The sequence below is a fragment of the Acinonyx jubatus genome, chromosome E2 (assembly GCF_027475565.1).
Source record: "Acinonyx jubatus isolate Ajub_Pintada_27869175 chromosome E2, VMU_Ajub_asm_v1.0, whole genome shotgun sequence".
In the NCBI taxonomy this organism is placed as follows: Eukaryota; Metazoa; Chordata; class Mammalia; order Carnivora; family Felidae; genus Acinonyx; species Acinonyx jubatus.
Window position 1 is genome coordinate 53,956,637 of NC_069396.1, and position 18,583 is coordinate 53,975,219.

The window sequence follows — 18,583 nt, forward strand, 5'->3', positions numbered from 1 at the left end:
TTCATGAGTTCCCAAGCCCCACATCAGCCTCTCTGCTGTCAGTCTAGAGCCTCTGTTCCCTCCTCTCTCTGTCCCTCTCCAACTCATGCTCAAAAATAAACATAAACATAAACATAAACATAAACATAAAAAAAAAAACCCACAGAAGAGTGGGGAATTTAAAGCTTGGGAAGAGGAAAAACAGGCTGCTGGTGATTTATGGAAATCAGCTAAGATCTCTAAAACAAAGGTGCCTGGAGGGGGTGGGGGGAGGGAGTCAGGCTTTTTTTTTTTATCTAGTTGTATGACTGGAAATCTGTTTACTGAGATAGCCATCTTTGAAGCTTAAGTCAGGCACTTGGATTACAAAAAAGAGAAAACCAGGGGCGCCTGGGTGGCTCAGGTTGTGATCTTGCAGTTTGAATGCTGACAGCTCAGAGCCTGGAGCCTGCTTCAGACTCTGGGTCTCCCCCTCTCTCTGACTCGCCCCCTCTCTCAAGAATAAACATTTAAAAGTTACAAAAAAAAAAAAAAAAAAAGAAAAGAAAAAAGAAAAGAAAAAGAAAACCCAACTGCCAGGGCTTACAGTACACCTGCTTCAATGTGGGCATGTTTTCATCCCCTGATTTATTACCATCTGACATACTATATATTCAACTTACTCTTCTTTCTCTTTTTGGCCTCTCCCATTAGGGAAGGTATTTATGTGTTCACGGCTGTCACAAATGAAGTGCTCAATAAATATTTGCAGAATGAATGAGTGCATGTACACACAGGTCTTGAGGTCAAGGGAGGTTTCCAATGGGGCCCTAATATTTCTGCCAGACTGTGCCTTTCGCCCTTGGCGGCTGGCTCAGATCAGGGGGTCCTGGGTGGGGTGGGGGTGGGCAGAGAGAAGAGCTCCCAAGTGGACAGCGGAGACCTGATTTTGCCAGCAATGGCCACCTGATGCACAGGCGTGGACACAGTGACCTCTTGTGGCCAAGGCCGAGGACAGCATCTTCCCAGTTCCCGTGCGGGGGCCCTCGGGTCAAATGGGACGTCTGAACAGTGGTTGAATCTGAAGGCAGACGGGCTACAACAGACACACTATATTTCAAAAGCTTAGTACAAAAAAAAAAAAAAAAGCCTGTAAAATACCTCATAGTTTTAAAAAAAGCGACTACGTGTTAAAATGGTAATATTTTGGATGTTTAGATCAAATATATTTATTTGGGTCAAGTAAAATATATTACTAAAAGTTCACCTGTTCCCCCTCCTTTAAAAAATAACCTGTTAAAAAACTGACAATTACACATTTGACTCCCACTGTATTTCTATAGGATGGTGCTGAACCACAGGCGAACTCTGGCCATCCTCCCCCAACCCTGGTTCAGAGGGACAAACTCCCCCTAGGTGACCGCACAGCCAATGAGATCGCGCTGTGGATGAAACCGGATGGTGCAGCGTCCGCACCGTGCGCCGCGCTCAAAGGTAAACATGGTTACTGTAAGTGAGAGTCCCTCAAGAGAAGCGGTTTTACTTATCGTGCAACAGTCAGACATGACACATAGTAGGTCCTACAGAAGCGTTAGGACTCTCCTGAGCATGCCCAGAACCTGGCAGAGTGTGAGGCAAGCAGCCCCTTAATTCCTACCGGCTCTGAGACACAGGAGTACTGGCCTCTCCAGCCCCTTCTCCAGGCCCCCAGCCCCTCCTCCCTCAGACCCGAGAGTCCTGGCCCCTGTTCTTCCCTCAGACCCAGGAGTCTGACCCCACAGGCCCTCCTCCCTCAGACCCAGGATTCCTGATTCCCCAGCCCCTCCTCCTTCAGACCCAGGGGTCCCGGGCCCCCAACCCCTCCTCCCTCAGACCCAGTTCAGGCCCCCAGCCCCTCCTCCCTCAGACCCAGGAGTCCCGGCCCCCAGCTTCTGCGGGATCGGCGGTGACCGGTCCCGTCCGTCCCCCTCCCAGCCTCGCACCGAAGCCCGGGCGGAGGTCCCTTGGGTTTATTCGCAGCGCTCTTTACAGGTAGCCCCGCACCCCCCGGCGGCAGGGCCCGGCGCAGAGCCGGGGTCGCTGGGAGGCGGGGGTGGCGGCCCCGACGACCCCTCCTCGTCGCGCCCCCCGCGGCCCTTGCCGATGGCCAGGCGGGGCCGGCCGCGCTGCAGCCCGTCCAGGAGGGCGCAGGCCTGGCAGAGCGCGCGGCTGGCCAGCGCCCCGCAGCGGGAGCAGGCGCCGGGGGGCGGGGGCCGCGCGGCCGGGGCCAAGGCCAGGCGCTCGGCCGAGTGCACCAGGTCCAGCGCCGCCGACGGCCGCGCCGCCTCCAGCAGCTTGAGCAGGTGGCGCGCGTGGCCGCGGAAGGCCTCGGGCGCGTAGACGCACTCCTCCGAGAAGTAGTCGAGGCGGCGGAAGTGCGCGTACAGCACCACCTCCTTCTGCGAGGCCAGCTGCAGGGGGCGGCAGCGCGGCAGCGCGCCCCCCTCGCCCCGCGAGCCCAGGCCCCCGCCCCGGGCCAGCCGCCCCGCGTCGCCCCGCAGGAAGTTCATGAGCACGGTCTCCGCCATGTCGTCGGCGTTGTGGCCTGGGGGAGAGAGACGGGGAGCCGGTGAGATGGGGGCGCCGCCGTGGGGCAGCAGGGACCCAGACGGACGGGGAGGGGCCCTGGAGAGCGGCACAGAGTGGGCGACCCGGGCTGGAGACCCCCACCCCACCCCACCCCCAGACACTGCAGGACGCCAGGACCAGGAGAGAGATGGGGGGGGGGGGGGAGAACAGTAGGGAGGGCCGGACAGGGCCATGGAGACCCCTGGGCACCGCGCGACAGCCTGGTGGAGGTGGGTGGTGGGCACAGTGAGAAACGAGAGGGGACACACAGGCCTCCAGGAGGCAACCCGGGGGGCCCTCATTTGCCACCCACTTATCGCCAACCAGGCCCTGTGCCAGTTGCTTTTTCAGGAGGGTCGTAGAAGTGCTTTATGCTACAAATATCTTTTCAGTCTCAGTTGAAGGTGTTCGTCACACGGCACCGGAGAAGTCAAAGCGGCCGCTAACGGTCAGTGGAGGTTGTCAAGTAGGCTGCTGTCCCAGTGCCGGGGAATGCGGATCACCGCGTGCAGGAAGGCCAGCGAGAGCTTCAGTATTTACTCAACAGTCACCATAAACGTCACCTAAACGTCTACCTATTCTGCATCTTGTCGTCTTATACTTGGGTCTGTCTGGTCCGACAGACACTGGTCTTCTTGGGGCTTCTCCAGTCGGCCACCCTTCCCCTCCTCAGGGCCTTTGCACCAGCCACCTCCTCTGCTCAGACCCCAACAACTGGGTCTGCCCTTCACTGGTTACTCAGGCGGCCTTCAGGTCAGGCTCACTCAGGAACCACTTCCTAACTCCAGGCTTCCCCCTTCACTGGGTCCTCCTGTTATAAACTGGCAAAGTCTGTGTGATTTTTCCTTAGCAGCACTTACCGGGTTATAATTATGGACATGATGGGAGGGCAGGGGCAGAGGCTGTCTTGGGCAGCATCAGGACGCAAACATCTCTGTGAGGCCTGCTGTTTGCCAGTCTCTGGTCTAAGTGCCTCACACAGCACTCACTTTATTCCCAACGACCCTGGGACCTCGATATTATTAATAACCCCGTTTTACAGATGAGGTAACCGAGGTTAGGTGTTGCTCGAGGCTACAAAGCGTCTGGTACAGAGGAGATGGTCAACAATCACGTGTTGAAGCAACGGTTGGGAGAGAGTAAGTTCTCAAGTTCTCAGAGAGAAGAGGCCGACAGAGAAGGGGGGGGGGGGTCTAAAGAGTTGCGTTTCAGACTACAGATGGCTTCTGATGGGTGGTGTCACTTCACTCGCCTCCTTTTGTGAAGGGACACAGAGAATGTCATTTTGAAAACTGCAGGGAACACAGCCCCAGCCCCCGGAGAGCACCCCTGCACCCCTCCACGGCCAAAGCGAAGGCAGTGACTCAAAGCTTGCCGCGCCCAGCCCCGGCGCGCGCACACTCTGCCCACGCACCTTCAGCGGACGTGCGCACCCCCTTCTCGTGGAGATCCCCCACTGCGGGCACCCCCGGCGTCTCCTTCACCCCTTGCTGGGCACGCGCCCAGCCCCCTTGCAGCGCCCGCCCCGCGCCCCTCGGCTGCGGCGCCAGCGCTCACCCGTCACGATGTGCGTGGCTCCCACGAGGCGCGCCCCTTCCTCCAGCGCGCGGCGCCGCAGGACCCCGCAGAAAGTGCAGCAGGCGCGGCTGCGGCCGGAGCCGGCCGTGCTGCGGGCCACGGCGTCCATTGTCCAGCCCCCGAAGAGGTCGGCGTAGGCCACGACGGTGAGCGGGAGGTCCCAGCGCGCCGCCTGGCGCCGCACGGCCGCCAGCGCCGCGTCCCGGTAGCCGCCGATGCCCTCGTCCACGGCCACCAGGCGCAGCGAGACGCCCAGGCGCGGCGCCAGCTCGCGCAGCACGTGCGCCAGCACCGTGGAGTCCTTGCCGCCGGAGGCGCCCACGGCCACCACGGCGCCGGGCGGCAGCAGGCGGCCCGCCAGCACCGTGTGCAGCACCTCGGCCTCGAAGGCGGCGCAGAAGCAGGCGCCGCACAGCGCTTGGCCGGAGCGCGGGCGGCGGAGGGCGGCGCGCGCCGCGTGGCAGGAGGCGCACTGCGGGGCGGGCATCGTGGGTTCCGGGCGGGCGGGCGGGGAGGAGTTGGCTGCCCCTGGACAGGGAGAGAGGGGAGGCAGGTTACGTGCGGATTCCGGATTGCGGGGTCGATGCCTCCGGGGAGGCTGCTGGATCACATCTCCAAGGAGACTATCTGGGGTTGCTTTTGTTTTCGAGGTGGGGTGTTTGGGCCTCCAGGGCTGGGCTCAACTCTGCTCTGGTGTCAGAATCTCCCACAAGCTTCTACGGATGTATCAAAACATGGATAAGCCCATCCCTGACCCCTTTCCGTCCCCCTCCTCCAACCTCCTCCATCCCCAGCCAAAACCAATCCTGTAGCTACACCCTCCTTGGTCCCACACGCCTGGTAAACCCAGTATCCCCTCCCCAAGCTACCATCGCCTCCAGTCTGGCCTAGTGCAGGAGCCTCCCAGCAGGTTATCTGCTTCTAGGATTTGCCACCATATGTGGAATGACCTCATGTGACCTATTGTTTACTGTCTGTGACTTTCTGAGGCAAGGGACCAGTGCCACTCAAGATGTCTAACAGGCACCTCAAAACCCAGATTCCCGATTCTTCTTCCCACGCCTGCTTCTCCTGCAGTAAAGAGCACTTCCATCCTTTCAGCTGCCCAGGCAAGATGCCTTGGGCTCCGTCCAGGACGCTGACCTGCTCTCGGCACTCTTCTTCCTCTCCCTGCCGGTGACTCTGAATTGCAATGTCAAGTCCTGACCATTTCTCCACATCCTCAGACCTCAAACCCCAAATGCCCAAATGGCATACAGCAAATCCTGTTTGACGGCAGCTTTAACCCAGGAGGCGATGCGTCTCCCCATCTCCACGGCTGCCACCCTCATGTGAGCAATACTGCAGGAGGCTCCTCACCAGAGTCCCTGCCTCCACCCTGCCCACCCTCCTCTCCTCTCCACAGGACAGCCAGTGGACCCTGCCCACTATACATCGTCCCGTGCAACCCTTCTCACTGTAGGAAAAGCCAGTGGCTCCAAGGCTCTGTGTGATCTGGCTCCCTTTTCCTCTGACCTCATGTCCCACTGTCCTCAGTCATGCTGGTCTCTACTCTCAAACACTCCATGATGCACCTACTGGAAGGTGTTTGCACCAGCTCTTTCCTCTGCTCAGAGAACTCCTCCCTGTCACGGGGCCAGCAAGTAACGCTTAGGAGCCATCAGTGGTGACCATCAGGTGCATCTGTCAGCGCTGAGCAACAGCCCTTTGAAACTTTTTTCTCCTTTGACTTTTGACTTGATCCTCTCTCTGCTGCCCTGGTTTCTCTTCTGCTGAATCTCAGTCTCTTTTGGAGAGTCCTCATCATGGTCCTCAGGTCCCACCCAGCCCATTCTCCTTGTAGGTGACTCTGAATTGTGATGTCCATCCAGCTGGTCGTCCAAATGCCCCACTGAGGATTCTGGCTAGGCCTTCTCCCAGATCCCAAGTGCCCACACTGGCCAGGCTCCATTCCATGAGGCAGAAACCTGCTCCAGCCCAGCTGTTTCCTGTCTCCTGAGAGCATCACCACCTTCCACCTAGCCCCTGCGCAGGACAGGACATAAAGTCGCCTTGGACTCATCCCTCCTCTTGCCCTAAATCTACAGTCACCCAGTTTTGGAGGTCTGCCTCCTGAAGGAGGAAGACCCTGGCAGGTGTTGAGTCTGTGCAGATTGTCAGAGGCTCATAGGCCATGATATAGAGTTTGAATTTTATTCATAGGGAGATATGAGCCACACGAGGATTCTGAGCAGGAAAGGGATATGAACTGACATGGGTTTTGCTTTTGAGAGAGAGAGAGAGAGAGAGAGAGAGAGAGAGAGAGAGAGAGAGAGAAGGGGAGGGACAAATGGAGAGGGAGAGAGAATCCCAAGCAGGCACCATGCCCAGCATGGAGCCCAACACAGGGCTCGACATCCCTAATCAACCCTGAGATCAGGACCCAGGCGGAAATTGAAATCAAGAGTCAGATGTTTAACTGACTGAACCAGCCAGGTGCCCCTGATTTATATTTTAAAACGATCCCATTCCATTGACTGCTGTGTGAGGAACATCCTTTAGGGGGCAAGAGCCAAGGCAGGGAGGCCAGTGAGGAGGCTATGGCAATAGCCAGTGACAGATGCAAGTGGCCTGGGTGGGGGTGGTGGCAGTGGAGGTGGGAAGGGTGGGATTCTAGATCTGTTCCGAAGGCAGAGTCCATAGGACTTGCACAAGACTTGGATTGTGGTGGAGGCGGGGCTGATGAGAAAAGGTGAGTGCAAAGTGACTTGGAGGTTTTGGCCAGAGCACCGGGGAGGAAGATGGGGCCATTTTGTCAGGAGGGTCCCCAGGAATTCCATTTGGACACATCAGGTTTGAAATGCCTGTTAAGTGTCTTCCCCCTGAAGACTGAATCCAGCCTGGGTCAGGCGCCCCCTCTAGGCTCACAGAGCCGCTACGATGCCTCCATCCCAGCCTGACCATGGCTCTACCCGTCATGGTGGCCGACCTGTCTCCTTCGGGGTACTAATGTCAGGGACTGGGTCTGCCTCGTCCACCAGCCTCACATTGGGCTTGGAACAGTGTCGGCGCTCGGTAAAGAACTGTAGAATGAGGTAATAATAGATGCCCCCAGAAGAGACGCGGACCCCAGGGATGCCTCCGGATTACAGCCTTGTCAGGATGATAGTGTGTGAACCCTCTATCAGAACAGAAGCTCGAGGACACACTAGGGGCCTCTTTGATGTGCCTAATGGCATGGGGGTTGGGGAGGGAGATCGTGGAATCCCCACCTGGCGGAAGGGGTGGACGGGCAAGAAACAGGATGGACCACAATGCCCAGAGTGGGGATCCTGGCCAGAAGGCCTCTGGGACACAGGCGTTAGGGAATCACAGGGGCTAGTGTCACCACTCCCCGAGGCTCTCGACCTCACATGGCACCGCAATAACGAGCGGGGGCCCATGGGCCCACACGCTCCAGGAGCAACTACTTACCTGGACAGAACGCGGTACTAGGACGTCCCAACAGCACCACACGCGGAAGTCTGGCACGGAAGTGGCTCCGCAGACTACAACTACCACAAGGCGTTGGGGCTGTCTTGCCTACTGCTCCTAGAACCCCATGCGGCAACTCCAAAGTTCCTGCGACTACTAGGCCTCCCAGTCCTACAACTCCCAGAAACCCTTGCGGGCCCCTTCTACCGATTGCCAAAGTGTACTGCCCGATTTCCTTTATGCGCCTGCGCCTGGTCTTAGGACGCGGCAGAGCTGAGAGAGATGGGGGGGGGGGGGGTTTCTATGACGGTGAGAGAAAGAGAGAGAAAGAATTTCTGTCGCAGTGCGTTGTCACCGTCACCGTGCCGGACACTTAAAAGGCGAAGTAGATGTATTCGGATTATCTGTTTTCGTGGGATTATTACAGGCTTTTAAAGACACTGTGGAGCATTGATTTCTACCCTTTGAGGGTGGCGTTGCAGCTGGGAATTGAGGATGGGAGTGCTGCGGCAGCTCAAGAGTTGCGAAAGGTGGAGGTGACGCATGCGCAGGGCAGGAAGTCCGAGGGTCGGGGCTCGGAGTGGATCCATGCGTGCACGTGCGGGTGGTCTTGGTGCGCATGAGCGTGTCGGATAGGGAGAGGTAGCAGTATGTGTGAGCTGAGGTCTCTGCGCGTGCCTCAGCTGTTAGTGGTTGGGGGGGTGGGGGGTGGTTTCTGGACGTGTGCCTGGCTCTGGGTAGTGGGTGAGATTGAGGTCCCGGCCAGCGAACCGGGTAGTACACACTTCCCTTCACCAGGAGGTGGAGCTCCGGGATGGCAAGCGGGTGAGAGAGGGCTTGACCCCTCCAGACCCCGACTTCTGAGACTGAGGGATCCAAAGGCCCAGACCCCTGAGATTCAGTAGTCTTTAGGCTCGGGGTCCTGGAGCCTCAGAGGTCCAGTAACCCAGGGGCCTGGAGACCCAGACCCTCTCGATTATTACTGGGAAATCCCACTCTAAAAAATACACCAAACAAAAGTGCATATTCACATCAAAGCCATGTTTGTATGAGCGCTCTTCCTAATTGTTCCAGACTAGAAACAACCCAAATATCCTATTGTATAGCGTATGGCATATGCACACAATGAAACTCTTTCAGCAGTGAGAATGAATGGATAGCTGTTGTGTGGGTAACTCTCACAATAAAATATTAAGCACAAGAAGCCAGACACTAAGATCCCAACTACATCGAAGTCAAAAACAGAAAACTAATCAATGATGATAGAAGTTACTTATAGTGGTTACTTTTTTAGAGGGGAGTAACTGAGAATGAGTGCTGGTGGGGTTTCTTGATCTAGGTGGTTATTCCAGGAATGTCATCATCGTACGAAAATTGATCAAGCTTATCTTCATAAACTGAACTGTTTTCTCCGTGTATGTTTTGCTTCAATGTCTTTTGCTTTAAGAACAATATAAGGGGATGTTTCACTCAAATATATTTCATTTTAAAATTCAGATGACGTGTAAAAATTATAAGAAAAATTTCATTTACCGAAACGGTCTCAAGAAGAAACAAAACCCCCAAATAGCCATGTGTCCATAAAGGAATTGATTCAGTAGGAAACATCTTTGTCCAGGGGATAAAAATTCACTGGCAAGTTCTGAATGGCAGAAATCATACCGATTTTCTATGAAGCTTTCCAAGTATGAAAGATACATCAGCCAGTATGACTTTTGGAGGTCTTTTGCTTTCTTCAGACTTCATTGAGTCCTGCAGAGTAGGACCAAGAACCTCTTCATCTCTGGCGACTGGGGGTCTGAAGTTGCACTAATGCATACAATTTCTATCCTTTTCCTATCCACTGGCTTCCTCTTGTGTGTGTGTGTGTGTGTGTGTGTGTGTGTGTGTGTGTGTGTGTGTTTAACCACTTTTCCCATACTGAGACCGTGGTGACCAGACTGTCCCAAGACAGTGCCTGGCATTTATGGTTCAAGAGATGTTTCTGTTGCTGGTAGTGCTGCTATAATCCATGCTGTAGGAAGGTGAGTGGGCCAGAAGCCAGAAGAGTCTAGGGTGGGAAATGAGGGTGGAGTCTGGGTCTCTCTAACGGCTTTGGTGCAGGGTCCAAATATGACATTGAAGTGCAGAAATTGGGGACACGGGTCTCCATCCCCCCAGTTACTTGGGTCAGGACTCCTGACTAACTCCACACGCCTCCTTTTCTCTCCCACCCCCATGAATCAATGGGTCCTGTAAGCTTTATCTCCAGAAAATGTCCCAAATTGCTCCCTTCCTCATCCCCTCTTTGTCCTGCCTCCTCCCCTTCACCCATATGGCCTTGACCATTGCTCCTTCCTCCTGCCCAGCCTCCTGGTCTCTGGTGTCTCCCGTCAAGTCTGTGTCCCACATAGAACAGGCCCAGAAAGGTTTCCCTACCCCCATAGCCTACCCTGCCCCTTCCCCACTCAGAGCCCTCTGGTGGCTCCCCTGTACCTCAGGGTGACTTCCTCAGCTTATCAGGTGCAGAAACTTCCCTGTCCTCTCTAGCAGGTCCCAGAGATATTTGGATTTCCTTTCATCTACCAGGCTCATAGCCATGTGTCCATAAAGGAATTGATTCAGTAGGAAACATCTTTTTCCAGGGGATAAAAGGCTCAGTGCCTTTGCTTGTCACTCCTCTACCTGAGGTGCCTTCCTCCATATGTTAATATGACCAGTTCCTCTCCTCCTTCTAGTCTCAGCTAAGCCTCTCTCCCTCCAGGATCTTTCAGCCACTCTAGACTCCTGGAGTCTATACATGGGCTTGGGTCAAATAGTCGTGCACCCTCTGTGTCTGTTTGGGAAGTGGGAGAGGCACACCTCTCAGCTCCACCATCCCTGTTCACCCCCCACTGGATCCTGGTCCAATAGCAACCCCCTGCCATGCTGAGCTGGTCCCAGGAAGGAAAAGCCCTAACAAGCCGCCCCCCCCCCCAACCCTAAGCACCTGATGTCCTGGAGCTGCCCCACGTAGGGGCTGGAGATGAAGGAGAATTCACCTGCCAGGCTTAGCACCCTCTGGGCTCCCAAAACATTTCCTTCAGCCTCTCTGTGCAAAGTGAGTTGTTGCAACACAGATTCTGGGGGTGGACAGCCTGGCCAGGTGTTTAGGATGTGGAAGGGCCTAGGGCCAGAACTTCATCCCCTGCCCACCCCAGTCCCCCACCCCACTTCCCCAGAAAGCCCCTCTTCTGGCAACTGTGTGACTGAGGAGTAGGAGGGCTCATGCCCCTGGTCCTCACCCTGCTCAGAGGGGCCCTCATGGGGGCTGGCTTCCTCCTCACCTATGGCCTCACCGGATCTACTACACAAGGTGAGCGGGCCTATCCTTCTCCAGGGAAGTCTCCAGGAAGTCCCTGAGTTCCAGGTGGGGCTGAGCTGTCCCACCCCACCTGTAGTTAGAATTAAAGGGGTGACTCTCTGATCTGAGAGCCATATTGTCCCTGCAGGTGTGGGGGCCCCCAGGGAGCAGAGCTGAGAGGCCTGAGTCTCCGCCCTTCTTGAGATGGGACTAAGGTGTGGATCTGGAGTCCAGAGGGACAGATATGGGGACATCATGGTCAGCTTCTTCCTGGAAACACCTGGCCCACACACCCTGTGACTGCTCCTTTGTGTTCTACCTGCCCCTACCCCCATCTATGCACCTCCTCTCCCTTCCCTGTTCCCTCCTGTCCCACCCAGTCTCAGCCCCCTGATGCAGGGACTAGCCTTTGTTATCTTGTTAACACTATACAGTTTTTAACTCAAAATTTGGTTCCTATTGTATACCACATTTGTCACCTTTCCCCCCTAAATTTGTACTTTTAATGGTGAGCATTCCACAAGCATTTACTTATCACACACTATGGGCAGAGTAAAGCCCAGCATTCTTAGGGGTCACAACTGTGCAAGAGGGCCATGCTGCATTTAGTGACAGGAGTCTTTGTCAATAGAAATACTGGATGGTCCGCGGCCCCAGACTGTTGACTCCACTCCAGATGTCCCTCCAACCCGCCCCCTCCCCCAGGGCAGCTGGAGAGAACACCTGAAAACACAAATCTGGATGTTTCACTTTCACTCTCTGATTCTCTAGCTTTCCACTTTCAGTGGCTTCTATTTCTCATGGAAATAATGAGAAAGTAGGAAATATGGCCCATGAGGTCTTGCTTTCATCTGTTTGTCCCCCTTTTGACTGTACTAGACAGGGTTCCCCAGAGGAACAGAACCAAACAGAGATTTACTATGAAGAACTGGTTCAATAATGGAGGCTGAGGGGACCCACAGTCTGCCACCTGAAAGCTGGGGACCCAGGAAAGCCAGAGGTGTAATTCCAGTCTGAGTCCCAAAGCCTGAGAACCAGGGGCAACTGATGCTGCAGATCCCAGTGCTCGGGCAGGAAAACACCCATGTCGCGGCTCAGGAAGGGAATGAGTCTGCTCTTCCTCCGCTTTTTGTTCTTTTCAGACCTTGGATGATGCCCACTGGCAGCCGGAAGGGGTTATCTACTTTACTGAGTCAACCAAGTCAACCGATTCAAATGCTAATCTCATCTGGAAACACCCCCACAGTCACACCCGGAAACAATGTTTAATCTGGGCATTTAATCAGCATAGACACACACACACAGACACACACACACACACACACACACACACACACAAAACTGGGCATTGGTCATTCTGACTACTGAGACCGTTGGCCATATCGTGTCCTTTGCTCAGGGAAGATGGGGCTCCTGTGAATAGGCAAATGGCCCTAGTTGTCAGGTTAAAGAGATCCTGGGACAATGTCTTAGAAGGAGAGAAACGGGCACATTGTTTTCCTGGATCCTTTGCATGTCACTGTGAACTTCTCTCTGGGCCACCTGTGTGCCCCTGGATTGGTGGACCAATCAATGTACCAGGGCTCAATGGCTCTTGCTCCCGGAAATTCAGCCACTTTCCCCCAACACCTTCTTCGCTCCCAGCAATTGAGCAGCTGGAATGTCAAGCCAACAAAGGTGAGCCACCAGAGCAGCCACAGGGTGTGAGAGCTGCAATAGTTCCTGCTCCTCCACTGACCCTCGGAGCTCCAAGGCTGCTGCTTCAACTTCTCCCTTCTCTTGTAGCCAGCTTTAACCTGGATGCAAACGTGGAAGGGGATTCTGGGAAATGTAGTCCCAGCCTGGCAAAGCTCCACAGGCATCTTCACTGAAGGCTTTAGATCCCCATTTAAGAGCCATCCTTTAAATACAGTATGTAAAAGGGGTGCCTGGGTGGCTCAGTTGGTTAAGTCTCTGACTCACGATGTCGGCTCAGGCCATGATCTCACAGTCCATGGGTTTGAGCCCTGTATTGGGCTCTGCTCTGACAGCACAGACCCTGCTTGGGATTCTCTCCACCACCACCGCCCCCCACTCCTCCTCCACTTGCTCTCTCTTGCTCTCTCAAAATAAGTAAAGAAACATTTTTTAAAAATTTTAAAAGAAATACAGTATGTAGAAAAATTCATCAGGCCTGTAAACCTTCAGAACATTACCTTTTACCTAGTAGCTATGATTTGTGCAAGCTAGTGTTTCAGTTACCTGTTGCTGCACATCAAGCCACCCTACAACTCAGTAGCCTGAACAATCATTGTATTTTGTCTCACAGTGCTGTAAATTGGTCAGAGCCCAGCTGGACAGTTTCACCCCTTGTCTTGCTCTGGGCTCTTCTGGGCAGTTATGTTGTGATGGTGGCCAGGGCTGGGCCTGGATGTCTGAGGCTCAGGGTTCCTCTATGTAGCCTCTCTCTCCATCAGAGTCCCCTGGGTTGCTTACACAGACGCCCAGGACTCTGCGAGGCAGGAGCGGAAGCTACCAAGCCTTCTTAATATCTGAGCTGTATGAGTCTTAGAACATCTTGTCCTCCACATTCTATTAATCAAAGTAGTCATGGACCCGACCTTGATTCAAGAGGAGGAGATAATAATAACAATTTTATCTCATAATGAGGGGAGCTCCATGTTTGTGTAAGGAAGGGCAGGGTTGTTTGGGGTGGTCTTTGGAAGCTAGTTCCTACAGCTGCCCATCTGTCTTGAGTTTTGGCTGCCTGCTCTATGTGATGAGGGGATTACTCCTCTCTGTCAGAGATGTTCAGAAAATGAAATGGAACCGAATATGTAAAAGGGCAACACAGAACCTTCACTTTCCCTGCTCTTGAACTAGTGGCAACAGCCTGGCATTGTCCATAGGACATTTCTGAGGGTGGATAGAAGGATAAGGAGGAGAGACTGAGACCTTCCCTTCCCCTGAGGGAGTTCCCTTCCCCTGGAGTTTCCCTTCCAGGTAGACTTAAGCCCTCTCCAGCACATCTGACATGCTGACTATACTGACTCCAGACCTAGGATCCCTGTTCTGTGTGATCAGGCCCCTCCGCAGAGCTGTGGACATGCCCAAAGCCAGCACTCCCCTATGATTCAGAACCACGGACAGCACCATCACCCTTTCCCAGGGACCACCCCCCAGCCAGGTAAGTCCTGTTTGGAGATAGCGCCCCCTGTGGGTGGTGGCCCCTCCTCTGCTGGGGCAGAGGTGATGTTGGTCACAGAGCACAAAACTTGGTAGCTGGAGGAGGATTTCCAGCACATTAGGAGACTGAGTGTGATAGAGAACATAATACCTGAGAGTCCAGGAATTCTCAGGGTACCAAGATCACCTGTGGAATTCACATCCCTTGAGATTGCCTGAGAGTCCCTACCATGTCAACTTGTCTCTGAGGACCCACTTTGCAGTTCAAAAGGGCAAGAGCCCCGCTGTCCCGCCCACCCATCCCCCTCAGCCATCCCTAGCCTTCACCTCCCCCATCCCAGCCACCTACCCTGTGACATTGGAATTGTCAGGAATCTGTCTCCCAGCCAGATGCTACTCCCCTCAAAGACAAGAGCTACATCTCTCATATCACCCCTTTACTGGAAACCTGAAGGCATAAGGTAAATGGTTGTTGAATGAATGAGTGAATGAATGAATGAATGAATGAATGAAATTTTCTCTCCATCTCATGGGAAAAGTTGATAATTTTTCCCTCTCAGATTAACATAAACTACCCATCTCCCAGCTCAATGAATTCTGGTCTGACAAAGATTGGTTAAGTAGTTCCCTGTGTAGACAGTGGTGTATGAGACAGGGCACCCATATATGAGTTGTACAATTCATTTGCCCACTCTGGACCTCAGTGTCTTCTTCTGAAAATCAGAGAAGTGGGGCTAGAAGGCCTCCTAGCTCTGATGGCCTGTGGGTTATAAGTTCCTCCTTTGCACACAGCTAGATTCTCTGTGGTTTCCCCATATCTCTCCTTCTCATTCTTCTGCTTTTTTTTTTTTTTAATGTTTATTTATTTTTGACAGAGTGAGAGAGACAGAGCATGAACGGGGGAGGGGCAGAGAAAGAGGGAGGCACAGAATCCAAAGCAGGCTCCAGGCTCTGAGCTGTCAGCACAGAGCCCGACGCGGGGCTTGAACTCACAAAACGTGAGATCATGACCTGAGCCGAAGTTGGACACTTAACCGACTGAGCCACCCAGGCGCCCCTCATTCTTCTGCTTTTCTTTGCAAACTGGGGACCATGGGAAACAGATTTGACATGGCCCAACCCTTCTGACTATAGAGAGGCTGCAATTGACCCTGCTGTGTGTAGTCCAGCACAGGGGGATGGGGCTGCAGGGTGACACGTGGCAGCATTGCAGGAATTATGATGGTGCAGGAGTGCCTATGCATGCCGAAATCCTGCCCCTTCCCTTCTCAGTGACCCCAGTGCTGACTGTGCCCCTGGTTATGGGTAAGGATTCAGGGCAGGGGTAACGTGGGAGGGGCAGATTCATGAAGTTGCATGGAAGAAAACAGACTAATGTTCTCTGTGCACACACAGTCTTAAGAAAAACATGAGCATAGTACTACATAGTACAAGCAGCATGCTCGGGTGATGAAACCATGAAGAAAAAAGCAAGGGAACAATCAGCATTAAAGTGAGTCTAGGGACTCCTTTGGGAGGAGTGGGGTGTGCAATAGGGATGGGGATCGAAGGGATGGTCCAGGGTGCCTGCAATGCTCTGTTTCTATTTTGTGATGAATCACTGAGTTGTTCTTGTTGGAGCCTATTCTTTGTATCTTATGTTCCCCCCACCCAAATGTGTCAAGAGAACCAACATAGGTGGAAGGAGGCACCAGAACCTCCCAGAACCTCCTCCCAGCCCCCAGCCACACAGTTAAACATAACCTTCTGTGAATTCAGGTGCACGTCTCTTCCCTCACCAAATCATCCCCACCTGGAGAGTGGATGACACCCAGCTGGCATTCCTCACTCCCTGTCTCCTGTACACCTGACTCCTGGGACCAGAGCCCTCACGGGCAAAGCTCCAGAGGTTGGCAGACCCCACCACCCTCTGGAGCAATGGAAAAAAGGGTGAGATACCAGCGGTGAAGAAATCATTCTGGCACCCAGACAGCCGCAACAAAGGGGGAAGTTTCTACCCCTTTCAAAATTGGTCCCTTTTCCTCTGCCCTTCCCCCCATACCAACCCTGTGTACAGCTACAGCTTCAGTTTCCCATGTGTCCTTTGTGTCAGTCTCCCCTCAATGTCCTTGGAATCTTCGTCTCCCCTGCTTGAGTGTCCCCTGTGCCCAGTCTTCCTACGACACAACCTCCAACCTCCAACCTTCCTATGAACAGCACCTCTCTCTGCCTGTGTGTCCCCTGTCACAGGGAGCTCTGGGTACCGACACCTACTGTTTCCTTGCTTGGCAGTGACTCCAGGGGCAGTGCCTGGGGCTAGTGTGTGGTCTCATGAGCAGGGAGGGGAGGCCTACCATGTGGATTCCAAGGGAGGGAGGACAGTTGACCTCCTCACACCTCCACCCCTGGCCTCCCCCATCTCTCAGGTCCCTATGTCCCCACATGAGTTCCACAGACATGTACGGCCTGTCATTCAGGTGGTCTGGCCCAAAGGAAGGAACCCTTTTTCACTTTGCAAAAAAATGACCCCAGAAGGGAGGGGCATTGGCAGGAAGGCGGGAGATGGGGCTCGAGCCCTGCACAGGGTGTGAATTTGGGCGAGGCTCTCACCCTCTCTGGCCTCTAGACCCAGGGTCCCCAGCAGTGGAGATGCAGTGGTGGATGGATGGCTGATTCCCAAGGGCTGTCCCGGCCCTGACAGCGTCTGCGTGCGAGGTTCCTTCTCTGAGGAGGGCCACTGTTCTGACATCACTGTCACCTTCCTGTCGGGGCCTCCTCTCAGTCTTGCAGCTCTTAGCTTCTGAGAGACAAACCCGGAGAAACAGGCTCCCCGGGGACCAGGCGCCTCCAAGCCCAGATATGCTTCTGCTGCTGTTGGCCCTGCTCTGGAGGAGGGAGGGGGCCGAGGGCCAGAGGGGGGCCGGGAGGGGGCCACAGGGGGATTACTGGCTGCAAGTGCAGGACGCAAAGGGGCAGGAGGGCCTGTGTGTGCGAGTGTCCTGCAGATGCTTCTATCCCCGGGAAGGCTGGTCTGAGTCTACCCCAGCTCTCGGCTACTGGTTCCGGAAAGGGGCCGGTGTACAACAGGATGTTCTAGTGGCCACAAACAACCCAGATGGAAAAGTGTGGCAGGAGTCCCAGGGCCGATTCCGCCTCTTCGGAAACCCCCAGGACTACGACTGCTCCCTGGACATCAGAGATGTACGGAGAGGGGACTCGGGGACATACGTCTTTAGGGTGGAGAGAGGGCCTTCTGTGAGATATACTTACACACGGGACCAGCTCTCCGTGCGTGTGACAGGTAAGGAGCAGATTGTGGGAGAGGCCACAGGGGAAGGTTGGGGGTCCCAGGACAACCCGGGAGGGGCTGGGGGTAATGCATGTTGGGGCTCAGAGGCAGGGGCTGGACCAAAGCTTGAGGCTTCTCTCAAGGCTGCACCTCGGACCCTCCTCCTGATCCCCGTGTCTCCCCATCTCCCTCCAGCCCTGACCCAGACACCTGACATCCTTATCTCGGGGACCCTGGAGTCTGGACGCCCCAGTAACCTGACCTGCTCTGTGCCCTGGGCCTGTGCGTGGGGCACGCCCCCCATCTTCTCCTGGACATCAGTGGCCCTCACCGCCCTGGGCCCCAAGACCCACCTCTCCTCTGTGCTCACCCTCACCCCACGGCTCCAGGACCACGGCACCGACCTCACCTGTCAGGTGACCTTGCCTGGGACCGGAGTGACCACAATGAGGACCATTCACCTCAACGTGTCCTGTGAGAACCGGGCCAGGGCCACCGGATCCCTGATGGGGTCCTGAGGGCAGTTGGCTGGGGGGTCAGGGCCTGGGACCTTGGGTGTTGGGTCCTGGAATGTGGGCTGGGAGGGGGTCAGGAGGATCTCCACCCTCTTCCCATTTCTGCAGCTCCCGTGGGGACTGAGGGCCAATGTCCACCAGCCCTCTCCGTTGACGCCAATCTGCCATGTCTTTCTGTCCCAGATTCTCCGTGGAACTTGACCGTCACTGTCTTCCAAGAAAACGGCACAGGTAGGATAGGGGCTCCTCCTAGGGTGCAGGGAGCAAGGGCAGGGCCGGGTCCCTCCTGTGGGTCCCCCAGGGGCCCTCCCCCTCCCCGGCCCCCATGGCCCTGTGAGCAGCTGTCCCCTTCGGCCCCTCCCTCCCCCACTTCTGCCCTCCCCCTTGTTATCAGGAGAGCAAGCACAGGGCGACACTCACCTGGCAGGACTGCCCCTTATCGTGCTCCTCCGGACGCCCTCACCTTTTATCTTCCTACCAACCGTTTATCTGAGTGCTTTTGAACAGCTAATCTCTTCACACGGACACGTATTCATAACGCCCGGCAAAGTCGGCCTCAGATGTCCAGTTCCCTCCCGGAAAGTGTCTCGTGTCCAGAGGCTGCTCTGAGCCTCAGTGTGTTTGCTAAGGATCTAAGGGGCCCTTTGCCGTCAGTAGCACAGACTGTCCTCCTTCTGCTCTGTGACTGCGCACTGTTCCTTCACGTGGGCGGGTTCT

General features: G+C 55.0%; 2 protein-coding genes across 3 annotated transcripts; one reads left to right on the top strand and one right to left on the bottom strand.

The window, feature by feature from the left end:
* Positions 1-1,832: 1,832 nt before the first annotated feature.
* On the bottom strand, positions 1,833-7,756 carry CTU1 (cytosolic thiouridylase subunit 1). Its single transcript, XM_027037234.2, has 3 exons — positions 7,597-7,756; positions 4,123-4,671; positions 1,833-2,542 (listed from the first exon to the last, which is right to left on the bottom strand). Exons 2-3 carry the CDS (start codon positions 4,628-4,630, stop codon positions 1,968-1,970), a joined length of 1,083 nt encoding a protein of 360 aa, XP_026893035.1. The 5' UTR covers positions 4,631-4,671; positions 7,597-7,756; the 3' UTR covers positions 1,833-1,967.
* A 7,478-nt stretch (positions 7,757-15,234) lies between these two features.
* Positions 15,235-18,380, top strand: LOC128313280 (sialic acid-binding Ig-like lectin 8). Of its 2 annotated transcripts, XM_053210977.1 has the most exons (3): positions 15,235-17,363; positions 17,547-17,825; positions 18,050-18,380. In XM_053210977.1, the coding sequence occupies exons 1-3, from the start codon at positions 16,922-16,924 to the stop codon at positions 18,367-18,369; spliced, it is 1,041 nt and encodes a 346-aa protein (XP_053066952.1). In that variant the 5' UTR covers positions 15,235-16,921; the 3' UTR covers positions 18,370-18,380. The 2 variants fall into 2 exon arrangements, with proteins under 2 accessions (XP_053066952.1, XP_053066953.1); XM_053210978.1 differs by having other exon boundaries at positions 15,241-17,363; positions 17,547-18,178.
* The last annotated feature ends 203 nt before the right edge of the window (positions 18,381-18,583 follow it).